The sequence below is a fragment of the Miniopterus natalensis genome, chromosome 19, assembly GCF_054644295.1.
Source record: "Miniopterus natalensis isolate mMinNat1 chromosome 19, mMinNat1.hap1, whole genome shotgun sequence".
NCBI classification, from domain to species: Eukaryota; Metazoa; Chordata; class Mammalia; order Chiroptera; family Miniopteridae; genus Miniopterus; species Miniopterus natalensis.
This window is the reverse complement of record NC_142099.1, coordinates 29,603,562-29,623,882: the sequence shown is the minus strand read 5'-3', so window position 1 is coordinate 29,623,882 and position 20,321 is coordinate 29,603,562. Positions and strand designations below refer to the sequence as shown.

General features: G+C 40.9%; 1 protein-coding gene across 1 annotated transcript in view; it reads left to right on the top strand.

Annotated features, from left to right (window-relative positions):
• CR1 (complement C3b/C4b receptor 1 (Knops blood group)) overlaps positions 1-20,321 on the top strand; it is a 72,429-nt gene that overhangs the window by 6,121 nt on the left and 45,987 nt on the right. The window contains exons 2-11 of the mRNA XM_087828193.1: positions 2,478-2,654; positions 3,280-3,382; positions 4,945-5,033; positions 8,796-9,188; positions 11,202-11,378; positions 11,476-11,578; positions 12,779-12,864; positions 14,927-15,145; positions 17,148-17,327; positions 17,908-18,007. Coding sequence (XP_087684319.1) covers positions 2,478-2,654; positions 3,280-3,382; positions 4,945-5,033; positions 8,796-9,188; positions 11,202-11,378; positions 11,476-11,578; positions 12,779-12,864; positions 14,927-15,145; positions 17,148-17,327; positions 17,908-18,007 — 1,627 coding nt within the window. The remainder of the gene's footprint in view (positions 1-2,477; positions 2,655-3,279; positions 3,383-4,944; positions 5,034-8,795; positions 9,189-11,201; positions 11,379-11,475; positions 11,579-12,778; positions 12,865-14,926; positions 15,146-17,147; positions 17,328-17,907; positions 18,008-20,321) is intronic.

The window sequence follows — 20,321 nt, the reverse complement described above, 5'->3', positions numbered from 1 at the left end:
ATAATTTCAGTTATATTAAATATAAACAGGCAGTTCCATTTTAAATACAGGTTGTCATGCTGTTGCATTTCCCAAACTGGGGGTTGAGGCACCGGGGGCCTTCCATGAACTCCCAGGGGACCTGTGGGGTGTTTTGAGTTTTCAGTGGAGCCCCAGCAATACTTGATATCCCTCAGACACTGTGTAAACTACTAGCTCAGAGAACCTCTGGACACACTGGGTTGCACTAGGTTCCTCTCGATGACACCAGATCTTTGCAAGGCTGGGTTTTCAGCAGTGCTTGTGAGAAGGAACAAGTACTGAATGAAAATCATATGGAAGGGGACATAAGGTGGCAGTTTACAGTCTGATTCCAAGGTCTGAGAATTTGAGCAGTGCCCAACATCCCATTATCAAATTGTGGTGGAAACAGGCTTACTGAGTTGTTTGGACCTAATTATCTAACAGATGGAACTGTGAAATGTTTCTTTTTTGTCTAGGAACAACATGAAAAAATTACTGAGACCCTAACAGTGCTGTGAACTGAGTGAGTTTGGGAACGTCTATCCTAATGATTAAAAATAAAAACTATATGGTACATATAAAAGAAACAATATACATGTTCAGAGAAAGAATGGATGTCCATATAAGGATGGAAAACATACCATGCAAAAATAAACCAAAGAAAGCTGACTTGACAAATGAGGCATTATGACAATCTTTTTTTTTAAATTATTATTGTGTGTTTATATTTAAAATATCATTGATATAATGAAGGTTAAATCTACAACCTTATTATTTCTTTTCTATTTGTCCTACATATAAACTAGACAAAGGAGAATTTGAGGCAAAATTCATTACTAGACATAATTTATCACAAAATATAATAAAAATAAAATTTAAAAGACAGAATTGGAAAAAGAAATAAGATAAATATACTATAAATTGGGATGTTTTAGCACAACTACTTTAGCATCTGGTACAATAAGCAGACCCTCCCCCACCAATCAGTAAGTATCTAGAAGATTTAAGCAAATATGATTTATTGTTGATTGGGCCTCACTGACATACCCAAAACACTACACCTACCACCACAAATGCACCTCTTTAAAAAAATACATAAGATACAGTTACATTAGTTGACCATATGCTGAGACATACAATAAGTGTCAATTTCAAAACTTGATAATAATATACTGCTGAAAATTTCCTCAAATGTTTGTAAATTAAGCATAACATTGCTAAATAAGCCATGGGCCAATGTAGAAATCACAATGGCGTTACCAAATGTTTTGAACTGAAAATATGCATTTGTACACTGGAAACCTATTTAATTTTATTAACCAATAACACCCAATGAATTTTAAAAAGTTAAAAAAACCCAAAAACTGAAAATATGGTACATCAAAACATTGAGAATACAGCTAAATCTATGCTCAGAATAAAATAATAATCTGAATGCTTATTTTAGAAATTATGTAAAGCTGAAAATAAAAATCTAAGTTACCATCTTAAGAAATTATATTTTTTAAACTCAGCAAACAAACTCAGTAAAATTTCAGTAAAGATAAAATTAAGATAAGCACAAATCAATAAATCCAAAAGTTGATTATTTGAAGTCTAGTAAAATTGAACAATTGATTGATATATATCAATCTACCCTCCATTATTTGAATTAATAAAGTGTGCAGAGAGAAATAGAAGATTAATCAAAACAGAAGGGAATATATTCCTAATGTAAAATATTTTTCCAACAGATATTTCTTCCTTATTACAGAATGTTTAACTCTAAATGGTATTTTTATTACTTTAGTGTAAATCTTTAGGTCTTAAGGGGAAGTAAATGAGTCTAATATTTAATTTCAAGATATGCATTACAAAATATATGCCCTCATAAAGTAAAGCATAGCTTTAGCTGTTGAGCTTTGTCCACAAAGCATGTGCTGAATTTTCTTGTGCTGCAGGTCTGACTTGGCAACATCTTTTAACAGCTATATGTGCTCCTGAAGGCCAGAGAAGAGGCTTATAGTCCTGCTAGGTCTGGGTGGTCTGCTGAGAATGCAGATAGATGGAGAAATGAATGGTGCTTCTGATAACACAAGAGGATGTGAGAGATGAAGCCAGAGCCTGGCGAATTTCTGATTGACTAAAATGTGAAGCTATGGATTAGTTTGCCCTTCAGTGAAATAATAGGTAGATTAGATTTATAGATATACATAAAATAGATACATATTAGATATAGATCAGATATAGATAGATATGAATATAGATATAGATGCATCTTAATGGCCTTCAAAACAGCAGGGGCTTTTTAAATGGGTAGATGCTGATTTAAAAAGCTAATTTCTAAAGTTGCTGCTAAGGGAAGCAATCCTTTTATGATAATTAAAGTGTTCATTTTCTTTTTTGATTACATCTATGAAGCATATTGGAGAAAAGAGGAGGTGGAGTAGAAGTTCCTCCACTGAACTTGATGTCAATGTGATCTTGGTCTTCAGGTCAGTGCACAGCCCCAGCACATTTTCCAACTGCCATGCGTATAACACCGACTGACGAGGCTGAGTTTCCCATTGGAACACGTTTGCAATATAAATGCCGCCTTGGTTACAGGAAGAATTTTTTCTCTATCACCTGTCTAGAAGGCTCTGTGTGGTCAAGCCCTAGAAAGTGTTTTCGTAAGTAATTCTGGACTGAGAACTCCTCTGTATTAGTTAAACATCCATAAGACCTGATGTAATTGTTCAAATTTGGGAGTTAAGACAATTATGACTTGATAAGTTTGCCTAAGTAGTAAGATGTGAGAGTTATTCCTACAGGTCATATCTTCCTATTGCTTTGAGTTCCTGGCACCTTCAATACAAGTCATTTCATGAGAAGCTATCATTATAGGGCATGATTGAGGAAAAATCTCTACTCACTAGAGATCTGCCATTTTCACAACAGAAACTGATGAATGACTCAGGAAAGGAAAGAAAAGTGCAGGTATGAACAAAAGCCTAGACTCTGAGACCTTTACACTGGTTGAGTCACAGAGTAAACACCTTGCTAACAAATAAAGTGTACATTTTTCTAGGAGGCACAAGATGGGGATAAGACAGAGACCAGGAGGGAAGATCTTTTTGAAACTGGTGTTTAGTAGGTGGCTGATTTTGAGGCAGTCTTGTGAAATTCCCACATGTGGCAAAATTTGTGGAACTACAAATATGTTTCAGTAAGCTACAGCCAGGCTAGGTCTTCATATACTAAGAGAAGTTCAAAATATTCTACACCCAGTCCCCAAATTCTGCTTCCTTCCCATAGGTAAATCATGTGAATCTCCTCCAGAACTCATAAATGGCAAAATGGAAATAATTGGAGAAGGCACCCAGTTTGGATCAACTATTAAGTATTCTTGTAACGAAGGGTGAGTTGGCAGTAGCATTTTGGGCAGATGGCAGTTCAAAAATTATAACAGCAATCTTTAAACAATAGTATTAGATAGGACAGCTAAACTACCTGTCAGTTAAAAACAAAGCAATAGGAATCTAAGTGAAGGTGGTGGCTTGAATCCAGGCATTTAACTACCCTTGAAATGAGCAAACAAATGTTTCAAAAATAGGAAAAATCTGTATCTATGCTAGAAAATTGGGGGTGGATGCCTGTTGCACAACAAATTAATGCACCTAAAACCAAGTGAAGCATTCATTAGATGGGAAGGACCACCTCTCTAAAGAAGCAAATGAGCCCAGCTGGCATGGTTCAGCGATTGAGCATCTACCTATGATCCAGGAGATCGGGGTTCGATTCCTGGTCAGGGCACATGCCTGGGTTTCGGGCTTGATCCCCAGCAGGGGGCGTGCAGGAGGCAGCCAGTCAATGACTTTCTGTCATCATTGATGTTTCTCTCTCTCTCCCCCTCTCCCTTCCTCTCTCGAAAATCAATGAAGATATATTTAAAAAAAAAAAAAAAGAGAGAGAGAGAGAAACAAATGAAGCAAACACTGGTTGACCCACAAATATATTCTTACCTCAAAGCAACAAGAGCTGGGGATGGTGGATTCAGAGGGAAGTGGGAAAGAGTGATTTTGGGGGAATGATGGGGCAAATGTAGGGAATGGGCAAGTTGTAATTGTTATAGCACCTCTCCAGGAGTGTTCACAGTACAAAAATCTTGCTGTGGACACATTCTTCGCGTATCCTTGAAGATACATCTAGAACTTGCGTGGAGGTGGAAGAATGAAGCAGATGGCATTTCAAAGCTCAGAAGACTGAGTTCTCATGGGAACTAAAGCTCACAAAATGAGGCCAGATCCACCCACTAACCTAAATGACATCCATTGCTGTCACACTTTTCATTTGATCTCCGATTGGCCCATTTTGCTGTTTGAATGGAGTTTGTGCTGCCATTATTTTTATATATATTTATAAGGCAGTGTTCTAGCTATACCAAATAACACTCGACTATTATTTGACATTATTTTCTCAATTTGTAGTGCTATCAAGTTTGGCCTTACTCTATACCAATTCTCATGAATGGTTCAGCCCAGCATACCAACACTATACAGAGTCTCTCTTGTAGTAAATAGAAATGTCATTAATTTTTCCAAATTTTACAGCACACTTTGAGCAGTTTCGGGCATACTAATTGAGAATTTCTGCCTTTAACATTTAAAATATGAGATTAGTGTTCAGCTCTTTGTTCTGCTTAGATTTCCTTTGGTTCTACTTTGATGAATCTTATTTACCTTAAATTTACATAAAATGTGCCTTAAGGTATTAAAGAAGAGAGATCTCATTCAGTTTAGAAGATCTAAAGAAGAAAATTTAAAAGTCCAAATACAGACATAAAATTTGAGAAATTGATAGTTTGACAAATGGAAATTGTCCTTCTGAATTCTTCAGAACTGCTCTCTCCTGTAAGTAGCAATCTAAGCAGAGACATTACCTGTGTGTTGAGGTGTAACATTCATTATTCTCCACCTCTAGATACCGACTCGTTGGTGAGGCCGTTATTACCTGCATCATCATGGATGAGAACACCGTCTCCTGGGATGATAAAGCACCTGTTTGTCAGAGTGAGTTGACATCTGCTTCTCTATCACCTTTACCAATAGATTCTAAGTTTCCACCCAGATTTATAAAAATCTGAATTGAAGTCCTCTTGTGCGTTCTGTCCTTCAGATAGTTGAAGACAATTCTACTGTCCTCAAAGTACCTGTGGGTTCCCTGGCAGCTGTGTCATTAAGTTCTCCCTCATCTCACGATGTGCCTTTTCTGAATCTGGGGACTTAAATGCATAAAAGCCTCTAAAATTTATTTCTACTTCAATTAATTTGGAATTACGTTGGTTCTGTCATCCCTAGTGTAATAGTCATTCTGTTTGGCAAAGAAATAAAGGTTTATAAAGTGATGGTCTCCAAGGTTGACGAAGCTGTGGAGGAATCAACACTCTCATGTACTGAGGGTTCAACAAACCCTCTCAAAAGGCTTATGTGTTGACCCACTCCTTAGAATTCATACTTAGAACATAAACACCAATTTTTGCAAGCAGTTCACTATAAACTTTTCATTGCTGCATTCTTTATAATAGCGACATTGTTACAATAACCTAAGTGCACTAGACGTTTCAAAATATGGTTTAGAAATAATCTACTGGAAGGAAAGAAACATGATAAAAAAGACTATATAGGATTTCCTAAGAAGCATAAAGTAGCCATGCAGAATTAGAAGAAATACATATGTACTCTGGAATTTTATTCAGCCATAAAAGAAAAATATCATGGAGAAGCACTTACTGACATATAAAGATGTTTATTATGTACATTTTAAGTGAAAAAAAATTAGATGACAAAACAGTTTGTATGGCAAGATCTCATTTTATTAAAATATATCTATGCCTATTTCTATATTTTCATCTCTACCTCTAATTCTGTAAACTTTTTCATATTCAAACCCCAGTAAATGGCTTTAAGCCTCCTTGGTGAAGGTTGGGGGGAAAGTTTCATATACATTTTGGCTGTGTAGCAGGATGTTTCCTCAAGAAGATCCAATCTCCCATTTCTTCAAGTTACCCTGTGTCTGGAAATTGGCTCTCAAGTCTGGGAATTGGCTGATGAAGAACCACACTCTCTTTTACAGTATTTCAAGCCAGACTTCTGGTCACCAAACCTAGATCTTCTCTGCTTATACAAACTGACTAACACTGTAGTTTATTTTCATCTACTTCACTTTTTGAGATTCTATGGTCAATTAACTGATGACAAAGATCTCTTCAGATAAATCATTCTGATTCCTGTTTCAATTGTCTCTTGCAACTCAGTGCTGCCACTTGGCCTCTGCCATTCTGAGGCTCTCTCATCCCCCTTGACTTCAGGGAACTTGGTTCAATAGCAGCAGTTCCCAGTGTCATTCCTGGCTCCTTGTGGTCTGCTTGCATCTCTGGTCAGCAGAGCTCCATGTCAGGCACCATGGAGCAGGCCCCTGACTTAACTTCGTTTGACTTTAGTTAATTTGTATAGTTTTCATGCCTCTCTCCTATGTTAATAGGATTTCTTCCTCTGAGGTATGTTAGCAAAGTTCAGTCTTTCAACTTCATTCAGCATAGCCCACTCTCAATAACACATTGAATTCAAAATCTCACTTCTTTGGGTGCATTTGCACCTCTCATGAGTCATAGTTTTTATTCCCCCCACTCCATCCCGAATCCTGCCAGGACTTGAAAATGGTCAGAGCACTAGAAATGATGACAGGTGGTAGGGGTAGGTCCTAAGGAAAATCAATTGTCACCATCTGAGTTGCCGAGTTTAGTAAATAAAAATAGAATATACCTAGTGAAATTGGATTTTGGATAAGCAACAGATATTTTTGCAGTATAGATATGTGCCATGCAATTCTGAGATATATTTATACTTAGAAATTAGTTATTATTTTTCTAAAATTCAAGTTTAACTTGACTACCTATATTTCCTCTGGCAACCCTATCAGAGCACTTCCCCAGGAGGGGCCATTAGAGTTCCTTCAGGCAAGGGGAGGCATGCATCCTCAGATGGGGGAGGAGGGGCCACTTGTCCTAGCAAAGGACAACTCAGCAGAATTGCCAGGTTCAAGGTACTCAGCTTCGTTAGAATCTGAACATATATCTCCATCTCGGTTTTGAGAATGCTCTTCCAAGCAGTGCTCCAACTGTAACATAGAGACTCTGTGAAGTTGTGAATTCAATTTGCATGAAAATTCAGCCACAGGAGTGGATGTTGGATTTGCCTTTCAGAAATCTTGGCCTTGTGGCTCCAGGATGCAAGTGTTCTTTGAGGGCAGATATAGAAGCTTTCAGATTCAGACCTTGAACAGGAATTTAAAGCTTTGAACTCATAGCTTTCATTCTCTCAAGTTCTCTGATGCACTTAAAAATGAGCAATGGAGCCCATTATATGCCTTCCCTAAAGTATTCAAGGACAGCAGCCCCTTAGTCACTCCAAGCCTTGCTCCCACGCTTACAGATGGCTACAGGTGGTAACTAGGTGATCTTTTGTCCCTGTATGCCATTGACTACTTGTGTGCCCTTTTCCACAAGCAGCATTAGCATGAATTCTTAAATATAATCATATTAAAGAATCAATCCCAGATTTCTCTGTTACCCTGGGATAAATATTGGTCCAAATATGGAAGCAGAACTACTATCCGTATTATGAAATAAGAGATTTGTTATGAAATCAGACCTTATTGTGTGAGGAGCTACTCTACAAAGATGAGAAACACCACTAGTGAGGTGACTGGGAGTTGGGGCTTTCAGGAAGCTGAGCACCCCTGGCTGCAGCAGCAGAGCTGGGAAGGGCTGGCGCAGAAGCTGGGAAAAGGTTGTTGGCTCTTTGCTGCAGCTGCTGCTGCTGCCAGTTAACACTGGCGCCTGTGACAGTGGCTAGGAATCGGCGTAAGGGAGCGGGACCAACATTTTCAAAGAGCTGAATGCAAACACAGGGAGAGCGAGAACAAGCTGGAACCCCTGGCTCCTCTGCATCGGTCCCCTAGTCACCTCCAACCAAGAATGACCTTCAGAGGGGAATGGCTGTTGCTTCACTTGTGCCTCTCAAATTTCAGGCCAATTTCTCAGGCTCCAACCCTAACCTAGAGCCATACGGGCAAATAAGTCTGGGAAACATAGTTTCAGCAAGCCTGAGTGACACTGCACAAAACCACTAGATAATTATAACTTTTCTTTTCTTCTCTCCCCCTTTTTTCCACCTCCCTCCCTCTCCCCCTCCCTCCCCCTTTGTAGCTTTCTCTGTCTTCTTAAATGATTATTGGTAATTTATGTTTTCCATTTATATCATTTAAGTTTTCAAAATGTTTAACATACAGTTGTCTACAGCTTCATAAATATTCTCATGTATATGTAAATATGTTCAAATTCTATTTCTTACTGTTGTATATCAGTGTTGTCTCTCCTTATAATTTTTTTCTTAGCAAGGGTATTTTTATTTTATTTCTTTAAAAAGCTATACTAGTTTCATTTATAACAAAAATGAAAATTAAGAAGGCAGTTGGAAAAAAGTAGGGGGAAAACTGTGTAAACTATGGTATAATAGAATCATTTTTGTAATGAAAAGAATATGAACTGTATTAATTGATGGGTATGTTCACAGGAAATAATATATGTAGGGAAAGCAGAATTATGTTTTTTATTATGCCCACCTAAATTACAACTTTGTAAAACCTAATCTACACCCTAGCAAAGATTAAAAGCAAATAATGAATGTAAAAATAACACTTTAGTGACTCATTGGATTGTTCTCACTAGTTATTTCAATTCACTGTTACTTAAATAGCTTTCCCTTTCCCAGGTATTTACTGTAAGCCACCCCCAACCATCGCCAACGGATATTTCTCTGACAGCGACAGAGATTATTTTCAATATGGGGCGGTGGTGACCTATCGCTGCAACTCTGACAATAGAAGGGAAAGGTTTGTCCTCGTGGGAGAGCCATCAATCTACTGCACCAGCCAAGGTCAAGTGGGCACCTGGAGCGGCCCTGCCCCCCAGTGCATCATACCTAACAAATGCACGCCTCCAGAGGTGGAAAACGGAATCAGGGTGTCTGGGAACAAAAGCTTGTTCTCCTTAAACGAAGCCGTGACGTTCAGGTGTGAGCCTGGCTTTGTCATGAAAGGACCCTACAGAGTGCACTGCGGGACCCAGAACAGATGGGAGCCCGAGCTGCCCAGCTGCTCCCGGGGTGAGTCTCACCGAGGCTCCGAGGGGCCTGCAGATGACGGGGGCCGCAGGAGCCCCGGGACATCAGTGCTTGTTCTGGGACAAGGCGTGTGGTGGGCGCTGTGAGTAATTCTTTGGAAGGAAGCACTAAAGTAAGAAGGTGTGTGGGTATGTGTGCATGCATGTGTGTGTGTTCAAGTTGAGAAACAAAGCTAAATCTGGGCATGGAATGTGAAGTCTCTTTAGGATTCTTAGAGAGGTTAGAGAACTTTCCAAGATTAAACAGATACTAACTTGCAGACTGAAGACTGAAACCCAAGCCTGCCTGACTCCAGAGCCATGGAAATCAAACACCACTCCCTATTTTTCAAGGAGTTGGGGGTTCAGTGCGGATAATAAAATACAGGATATTGGAAGGGCAGGAAGAGCAAAAGGAGAAAGACTGTTTCCAGAGAGCAGGAAGCTGCTGTTCGTCCTGCAGACGCACCTGCACTCCCGGCCGAAACTGTCACTGAGCAGGCCTCTCCTCCAATGCCACCCCTGCGGCCAGGAGGCAGCTGAGATCGCTGGAGCCAAAGCCATCATTGCTAGGATCGAAGTTGCTGCTGCTAAGCAAGAGCCATCAACATTGCTGCTTCCTGAGCCCGCTCTAGAAGAATGGTTTTGACCATCTGCCCACCTTTTAATCTGCTATATAGGCCACCAGTTGACAGAGTCTAACCACAACTCAGCTGGCAAGGGAGATAAGCAATCATAGTTTGCAGGCATTTCGCCCCAACAAAGGAGAATGCAGAGGTATGAGGCTGGGAGTTCAAAGACATTTAATCAACAAAGCACTTAAATATCACATCACTGTGTATTTATTAATCCAGGGAGGCAGAAGGGTAATGAGCCCTGAAAATGAGTTTTAGAGCCTCAGAGCATTTTCAGAGTCCTTAAGGGAGTCATTATTCTAGTCTAATCCCTCATTTTATGCTTAAGAAATCTAAAGTCCAGAGAGGGAAACTGACCTGCTCTAAGTCAAAATGAAATGATTTATCAGTTTGCTACAGTTTTATGCAATTTATTTGAGATGAAAGTGCCTTCTAATTGAGTTAAAACCAACTATTTAAAGAGACAGTCAGAGACTGAGGTGCAATATGTTGTATGCAATGTGCATTCTCTTTATGACGGCTGTACTTATTTTTAAAAGATTTTGTTCAGTGGTTTCCCATCTTCTCATTGGAATGAAATGAATCGTTAAGCGGTACCTGGTCATGTAGAGACTGAGAGTTCTTTTCCAACCCATGTCAGGAGGCCACTGAAGAAGGAGTTACAAGGAATGAGAAGAAATGTGAGGCCAGTTTGCTGTACCAGAGTGTGATGGGTGACTGGCAAATCTGTTAGATGAGATTTGGGCACAAGCATTCCTTATTGCCTAAAAGGTGGACTATAAATTGGTGGTGCTTTTCTAGAAAGTAGTATGAAGATATAAAAAAAAATTGTTCAATCTTAACAATTGTATACTGGGTAACCAGTAATGGGAATCATTCTAGAAGGGAACTGTCTGCAGTGCAACTTAGGTGAGCATTTTATTTTATATTTTTTAAATATGTTTTTATTGATTTCAGAGAGAGGGAGGGAGAGGGAGAGACAGAAACATCAATGATGAAAGAGGGTCATTGATCAGCTGCCTTCTGCATGTCCCCTGCTGGGGATCAACCCAGAAACCCCAGCATGGGCCCTGACTGGAAATCCAACCAAGATCTCCTGGCTCATAGGTCAATGTTCAACCACTGAGCCATGGGGTCAGCATTTTAGATGGAAAAAAATGAACTGAGGAAACCTCAGTTCTAGTACAGTTCTGTGGTGTATGAGTTCTGTGGCTTTGGCAAGCCACATCCTCTCTCTCATATTGCCATTAATAGAATGAAGAGGTTAGTCGACTGGGTCTTCCAAAAAACATGTAGACTTACAGCTATGATTCTTTTGGCCAATTTACCACAGAGGAAAAGTGACTTCCATACAATTAACAGCATTTGGGTCTCTTCCCCAGTTTGTCAGCCGCCTCCAGAAATCCTGCATGGAAAGCACAACCTCAGCAACAGGGGCGCCTTCTCCCCTGGGCAGGACGCGGCGTACAGCTGTGAGCCCGGCTACGACCTCCGAGGGGCTGCCTCTCTGCGCTGTGCGCCCCAGGGACACTGGAGCCCAGCAGCCCCCACATGTGCAGGTGCCTACACTCTCTCTCGCCTGCTTTGAAAGCTTTAGCTCGGGGGTTCCTTCCCCAGGTGCCATTGTTACCTCTGTTTGTTTCTCGTTCTCTCCAGTGAAATCATGTGCTGCCTTCCTGGACCAGCTTCCTAATGGCCGTGTGCTCCCCCCATCTAATCTCGAGCTTGGGGCAAAAGTGACCTTCGTTTGTGATGAGGGGTGAGTGTGAGCTTGCCTGGCCCACTGGACGCTGAAATTGGAGTTAGAAGTTAATCCCAAAAGGGAAAGTTTGGTGTAGCTAAAACATTAATTCAGGGAGATTGAATTTTTGAAATGTGTAAGAAAAGTAAGTAAGGAGCAGGTGGAGCTAATAACACGAGATATGGAGGGAAAATGGGGACATTTGTTAAATGGCAGGTATAAAGACAAATAACAAGGACTGGTTGTGAATATATATGTGTGTTGTCCTAATTGAAAAGAAATCATATTTTCCAAGCAAGAAAGAAGAAGAGCAATTTGGAGAGTCCCAAGAAAAGTTTGATACAAAACAAAAAGCTTATTAAAAAGAATTCAGACTATTTAAAAATCATTTCTGTCATTTTTTTACCATCAAAAGGAAAATTTGAAATAAGAGTGAAAGTATAAGAATAGGCATTTTAAATCTAATGCTGTATCTTCTGGTTAATAATGGGATGGGCCAAGGACTCTGAACGGGATCCTGGTGGCCTATGACATCTCTGCACAGGAAGGATCACATGTGAGCTACAAGGGGCCTGATCTCAGACTGTTTCAGAGAATCCGGCAGGCCCCCAATGCTGGTATCTGATCAGATTTAGGAGCCATCAGGGTCCCACATACATTGCGAATTCGGGGCGATTTCATACAAAGGTCATTCCTGATCTCCTTGCCTCTTGCCCTAGCTGCTCAACTTACTCCTCAGGAGCCCAGGGTGCTGTTGGGGACCATCACAGCCGTCGCAGCCCCTGAAGCAAAAGAACAATCTGTGTTCTCTCTCCAGTGATTCCCTGCTTTTCCCCTCCAAACTGGGAGCTGTTTTACTTGCTGTTCCAGTGTCCGAATCAGGAGGCTGTTGCATTAGAAGCCTGGCTTTCCCATCATGACAATGAGGAGATTTATCAGGCTTATCATGGCATGATCAGCTAGAGACTGACTTCTCAGAGCCTGGGTCCAAGATCGAGGAGTCCGCTGCTCTGCTATGACGGCCTTCTTCAGTTCAGGCTTGAACGACAGATTATGTGACCAAGTCACTGGTTTTTCTTCCTGAAGGCTGTGATTTGTCCAGATGGACATGGCCTCCAAACTTCTGCTACCTGTTGGTTTCCGATGCTAAGATTTTTGGCAGGGCCTCAGATTGCAAACCAAAACAGCTCACCTGTGCACTACCGCTTTCTCCTTCAGATTCCAACTCAGAGGCAGCTCTGCTAGTCATTGTGTCTTGGTTGGAACGGAAAGCCTTTGGAACGGCAGTGTCCCTGCGTGTGAACGTGAGTACAAGGAATAACACGAGGCCAACCCCCCTTAACCTGTTTAGTATCTGACCCCTGTGTGGTTCTTCTATTTTCTAATCTGAATTATTGAGAGATAGTTGCCTTTTCTAATACCATGCCTTTGTGATCAATATGTTGTCATGCCCGTCGCTGTGCATCATGTGTTTGGGGAACCATCTGCTTTGTCTCTGTCGTTTTGAATTCTGTGTTCTATGCAGCATATCCTGCAGTAGTTTGCCTCTAGGTCAGGAGAGATTAAATAACAACAAGCTTTGACGCATTCCTTCCTTTCTTTCTTTCTTTCTTCCTTCTTTCCTTCCTTCCCTAATTCTTGCTTCTTCTTTTTCTTTTCTACCATCACGATGCAATCTCTCTACAATTTCTCTATCTATTTGCTAATCTGTAAATATGAAACATTCATTCATTCTAACGACTGTGTACTGAGCACATAGCATGTGCTTGGCACTCTTCTAAGGACTGTGTTACAGCAGTGAACACAGTAAGTTAATGCCCTGTCCCCATGTTATTTATGCCCAAGTGGGGAGAAGGTCAGGAAAAACAACAAACAATTAACTGTTATGGAAGTGATAGGTCACAGCACAGAAACAATGAGGGGAAAGTTGGGAACATCATTGCATGGGGTAAGTAGTTTAAGACTCCTTAACTCTCAAAACATATCCATAAATAAATTATGTTGAAAGATTCAGAAGTAATGAACCGATTACAAAATGAATCTCCAGCCATGGACGGGTGGCTCAGTTGCTTGGAGCATTGTCCTGTACACCAAAGGGTTGCGGATTCGATCCCTGGCCAGGGCGTGTACAAGACCCAACTGATTGATGTTTTCCTGTCACATTGATGTCTCTCTGTGTTTCTCTCTTTCCCTCTCTCTCTCTCTAGAATTAACAAAAACATATCCTCAGGTGAGGATTTATCAAAAAAAAAAAAAAAAAAAAGAGTCTCCTGCATGTAGCATCAATACCAAGTTCTCCTAGTCTACCCATAGATCTTTTTCCCAATAGAAGGCAGGGCTTTGCTTCATCCCTTAATCTTAAAGATTGGAACATATATATATTAAATAATCAAATTTTACTAACATGTTTATGTTGCTAGAAAGCTACTCAGATATCAACATGTGCTTTTTCTACTAAAGCTTATGAGAACACAACTTACTTATAGATGTCTGCCACCCAACGTTCCTTGATGAGACATGATAAGTCCTTTCCACTGCCATGCATGAGAGTCTGGTTATTGATTGGGAATCTTTCTTATTTCTCATGACTCTTACTGTTCAAGTAGCTTCCTCAAAACCCAAAGCCAAGCTAGAAACACCAATTAGAAGTGAGAAGGGAACTATTTTATGCAGATGAGCAAATTCCAGAAAGAAGAAACCATTTGAAGACTGTAAGAAAGTCAAGAAGAAAACTAAATCATGAACAGATGCATAAATTTCAAAAAATAAAGCAATCTGAATTTGCGTAGAATTTCACAATGGCCGTACATGTTGCAATCCATTGTGTCAGCACCTTGTCATAATCGACATTGATTCCAGTATCAATAAATTATCAAGGAAAAGTTCATATCCTTAAGGTGATTAGTACGTGTGGACTATATTATAGAACTAGTTCTCAAAAATATCCTCCTTGGACGACAATGACTATATCTTTGCTCTTCACCACTATGTCCCAGGGCTCCGACGAATGGCTGACACAGAATACGTGTTCGAGCAATACTTGTTAAGTAGTTGAATGAGTTCCCCTCCTTTGGGTTATTTTTCTTCTTCAAAAGTTTGGCTACTTAATTTGAGAGTGTTATGTTTCTATTCTCCAAAAGACTTAACCACCTGGAAGATTCAAGACAAGCAAATTGGTTTTCTACTTGTTCAATGAACAGTGACATTGAGATCTTTTTTCGTTTAGTCCATCTCATCAAAGGCCAACAGCAAAGATATACTGTCATAAGTGTTATCTAGGTACCACTAACCATAGCCCCCTACGACTGTAGATGGCCTCTGGTGAAAACTCCTCAAAGGAACTTACAGCTCTTGTCTTCTTTCCAGAAATCTTATGTCAAAAGCCTCCAGATATCCGCAATGGAAGACACACAGGAAAACCTCTGGAAATCTTTCCTTTTGGAAAAGAAGTAACTTACACATGTGACCCCCACCCAGACAGACGGATGAACTTGAGGCTCCTTGGGGAGAGCACCATCCATTGCACAAGTGACAGTCAAGGCAATGGGATCTGGAGCGGCCCTGCCCCTCGCTGTGGACTCCCAGGTTACTACATACCGTGCCCCATCCCAAATGGCTCCAGAAATGTCTAGAACAGAACTTCCAAAATCTTCTAATTACAGCATCTTGCGTATTTGTGCACTTGACACAATTCAAAGCAAAAGCATAAAGTAATAAATGACTTTAAGCACATGAGAGTCTCATGACCTTTGCTGCTAGAGTGTTGGTGAGAAGAGAAGGACATAGGGGGGCGGGTTTCTAATTCTACCTAGCATTGGAAGGAAAATGCTTTCAAGGCATAGAAATGGAAAGCAAACCCCTATGGACCTTAACTAACATAAGTTATGCCAATGACAGGACTTGGAGGGAAGCACGGGCCAGTACACAACAGAGCCAGGCAACATGGCTCTTCATGACCTATTTGGCCTAAGAGCCCTGGGCATTCTCTGTGAAAACTCAGCTGCATTACAGACAAACCACACAGGTTCCTTTAGCCAATTTGGGCGAAGCTCTTAATTAAAATAGGGTTCGTTTGTTCCTTTGCCCCCAGTTGTTTTAGTTGTTCAAGTCTTCTCACTTTGGTGGAAAGAAAGAGGAAACGAAAATGCAAACTAAAGAGAGTGTGTATTTCTAAGATCTGGGGATGGTTTCCTAAGACACCCAACCCCTCCTTTGACATCCACCTTCAGGAAGTGCAGACTGGAAGGAACAGGTCAGTTACAGAAGGGGCTCCAGGTCTGGCATTATCTACTGACCCCTGGGAAACTCTGAGAGAAGGAGCAGCTCTAACAGGAAAGAAAGGACCAAGTGCTAGTTGCTCAGAAGTCATTTTTGCCCTCCCTCTCCCCCTCATCACATGGCTTCGGTTGGGGGTGCACATAGGAGCTTGTTTACCAATGTAGAGGCCTAGTCCACATTTACTGGATCCATAGTATGAGACCATCTTCCCCTATGTTTCATGGTGTGTGTTTTTGTCATCAGCACCCTATCTGAGATGGCAGCCCTAGTGTTATCAGCTACATTTTTAGACTAGAGACCTGCCAGGCTGTCTTCATGTGTGATGTGGCCTTAGTGGGAAATTCCAGTCATCATAAGGACTCTTTCAACTAGAAGCTAGTAGATCTAATATTTAAGCTCTAAGATAGATGTAAACTGGCATTGTAGATGGATCAATTTCCCATGAAAAACCCTGAAAATAAGCCCCATTTTTATACTGAGGAAAAGGATTGACTTATCTTCAAGGGATGAGAAATTGGTTTTGAAATCTTGGCACAGAAAATGCTCTGGGTGCAGAATTGGCTGTAGTAGAGTTATTACTATTTGAGTAAATAACTGGAAGGGAAGTGGTGGGCAGCTGAAAGAGAAGCTAAAAGAGAAGCTATTGTCAAAACCAAGGGGAAATTATTTCTATTTTTCCAAGCATATGTGCTGTTTTAGATTCTCATTATCAGAATCCAAAGTGAACCTAGGGCTAATAGGCCATGGGGGAATGGAGCTAAAGCCAGAGTCTGATTCAATTTACACTTCAAACAATGTTTCCTTACAATATAGGTATAGTTTTGTTTTATTTTGAAGAAGTGCTATTTGTTTTCTCCTATGTTGAAGTGGCTTGCTTAGGAATCAGATGTACAAATGTGGTGGCTGCTTCCTGGTGTCAAGAAATACGTTCAGTCTTCCATTTAAGCTTGTGAGTCCTCCGTTGGGGTTTTGGTTTACTGAAGTACAAGGAAATCAGACAGGATTGGTGGAACCTGGGCAGGAGGACTTTTTCTGGCTCCCTAAAAGTGTCAAAAATGGAACTGAAGTTGTCTTTTACAGAAAATGATATGAGCAAAATGACCAGATAGCAGAACACCCGCCAGATAGTATATTTTTTAATGTGCATGAGCTAATGGGACTTTTCCTCACAAGGTTACAAGGAAATTATCTTTCCCGAACTAACAATTTATTGTTGTTGTTCTGGCATCAAATCTAATAAGAGAGAGAGAAAGAAGGGCATTGGGTACCTTTATGTTAAATCTGACGTCCTTGATATCTTGGTTTCCAGGTTACTGTAATGCTCCAGATAAATTTCCATTTGCCCAGCTGAAAGTCCAAACCAATCAATCTGCCTTTCCTGTCGGGACAACTCTAAAGTATGCATGCAGCCCTGAGTACTACGGGTGGCCATTCTCTATCAGGTGCCTAGACAGCCTGGAGTGGTCGCCTGCCAAGCATGGCTGTAAACGTAAGTAAACCCTGCATCGGAACTTCCCATGTCTGTCAATTTACCCATAGAATCTTGTTTAACATTTTCCAGTTTTAGAGATAAGAAAACTTTGCTTCTCAAAAGTGTCCAGAGGGGTGGATGTAAGAGTTGGTGGTGTAGGTCATTGCTAATTACTAGTTGAAAAGTTTGTTTCATGAGACTGTTTTAAGAAATATTTGCAGGGCGGGGGGGAACCACCATCCCTCATGGGAAAGTAAATAATGAATGACTTGAGACCAGAAAAGAAATTGTAAGGAGACATAAGCTGTTGAGTAACAGGTAGGAAGACAGAAAATTATGCTGCTATGACATAAGGCTGTAAGTAACCTCTATATTTTGATGAGAAATTTGAAGTAGAGATAAGACAGATCTGGGCCAGAGGACTTCGCTTCAGTGGTGCTTGGAAAGTAGCTGAACTTCAGGCAGTCTGCGGAGGGAAAAGTCAGTGGAACAATCAGAATTTCATGTACTCTTTAGTAAGCTGCAGTCAGGTTGGGACCTTATGTACTACAAGTTTCAGATCACTACCTGGCGGCAAAATGCTCTTTCCTCCCTATAGGTAAAGTATGTACAACTCCTCCAGATCCTGTGAATGGCATGACGCACATAGACACGGACACCCAGCTCGGATCCAGAATTAATTATTCTTGTAATACAGGGTGAGTTGGCAATAACATATCCTGGTTCAAGATTTGCAGAATCGCAATACTACCTTGTATTCCCACCTTGGAAAGGAGAACCCGGCAGACTATTAACAGCCGCTTTTTAAAAGCCTGAATATAGGTGTTGAAATGAGCGAAGGTTTGAGAAGGTTCAGGGGAAAATCTGTAATCTTGATGGAAACCACAGCAGTGCGCACAAGAAAAGGGAAATGCTCAGCAGGTAGTAAGGAAGGAATAAGGGGAGGGCATAGTCAAAGGACATAAACAGCCCTGATCCAGATGGGACATTGCGGGAACAAAGGGAAGGCCATGGAGCTCTCGTGTGAGCAGCAAGCCTTAAAGGTAATGCCCTGTTAGTTTGCTGGGGCTGCCATGACCAAGCACGGCCAACTGGGTGGCTTAGAACAGAAACTTATTCTCAGCCAGTTCTGGAGGCCGGAAGCCCAAAGGTAAGGTGTTGGCAGGACATGCTCCCTCCGAAGCGTCTGAGGGGGGACCTCTCCTGCCTCTGCCAACTTCTGGAAGCCTCAGGCCTTCCTCGGCATGTGACACACCGCTCTCGGCTCTGCCTCTCCTTCCCACGGCTGCCTTCTCTCTGGCCTGGGCCTCTACATAGCATTTCTCTTCTCTGTATGGATCTATGTCCAAAGTTCTCTCTTTTTACACGGATGGCAATCATGTTGGATTCAGCGCATCCTAGTGACCTCATCTTGACTTGATTTCATCTGCAAAGGCCCTATTTCCAAATGAGGTCACACTCCTGGGACTTGAACCGAACTTTCTGAGGAACTCTTCAACCCTGTAACAGAGCCCCTGTGAAAACCCCAGTCACACAGTGGGCACCGGGCAGTGGTCCTGCCCTTGGCGCTTACCCTCGCTCAGCGTACAGAGGACTCCTGAGCACACTGTGAGCGCTGAGCCCGTTAGAGAATCTGGGCTAACCTCGAGCAGCAATAAGCACCGAAAGTCATCTGTGGTCTCTCATGGAGGTATTTGCCACCCTAGCCCTAGCAGACCACGGTGCCTATAATCTGGCAAAGTCAAATTCAAGTAAATCTAAATACTTCTCTCCTTCCCTGAGCTTTCTTCAATACGATCTACAAATTTTCTGGCCATGCCATCTTCCTCTTGCATTACTGAATGAAGGTGAGCCTGCCTGGGTATGAAACAGTGAACCATTGAGCTTAAAAGTCACAGGAGGTGGTGCCATAGAGACCAAACTGAGAAATCAGGAAGAATTTCCCCTTACAAAGCAGAGTTACCTCCAAGAGATGGGGAAAACTTTTGGAAAAATAGGTCTTTTAAATTTTTGACGAGCTTCAGTAGCACACTGCTTTTGTCAGAGGAGGTGGAAATTGGGAATGTTTGCACATGAATGGAAAGCACAGTGTCAAACAACAAACAAAAATCTGTGGTGAACACACTGAATTATGCAGAAAGTTGATGCAGACAGTAAGAAAAAAATTAATCCAATTCTCCCTGAGTTTAGTGGAAAAGAATAAAGAAAAAGAAAACAGAGAAGCTGTGTGTAAGACAGACAGAATGAGAGTTGAATCAGGGAACAGAAATTCTAACAGGGAACGGAACAGGCCGTTCCTTAGCCGTCACTAGGGAAACGGCTGCATTTCAGGAACAGAGGTCTGACTGTGGGGGGTGGGCACACAGTGGATATACAGGTGATTTATTATAGGATTGTACACTTGAAACCTATATTACTTGATTGACCAATAGCACCCCAACACATTTATTTTAAATAATAATAATATGTGTTTTTAAAAACTTCAAAATTCAGAAAGGAAATTAATAAACTATAAAACCAGCAAAAGAAATGCTTCATATTGAGTAACGGTGACCCTTCACGTCACGAAATTGCAGAAGGTAGAGTTTCTAACAAGACAAGCTAGTCTTCATGTCTAGAGGCTCCAAATAGATACTGAAGGAAACAAATACACTATTTAAGTACACATTCTGGAAAGAGGAAGAATGATTCCAGGCAATCCAGAAATAATTTTTTAAAAAGGGAAAAAGTACAAAAGTAATATCAGTGAGGTGGAAAGTTTGTAAAAACAAAACAAAAAAACAAATTTAAAAAAGCATGGTCAACTCTTTTCAACAAAGTTATGAAACTAAATACAAGGACAGAACTAATTGTTCAAAAGTGAAACTTTTCAATATAATAATAATTCAATAACAACCTCTAGAGCCATACAATGTGTCCATAAAACTACAGAATGGGAGAAAGCAGGGCCAGATAGGTTAGACTTCTATTATATAGGGACCGGATAAACTATGCATATTTTGATATTAAAGT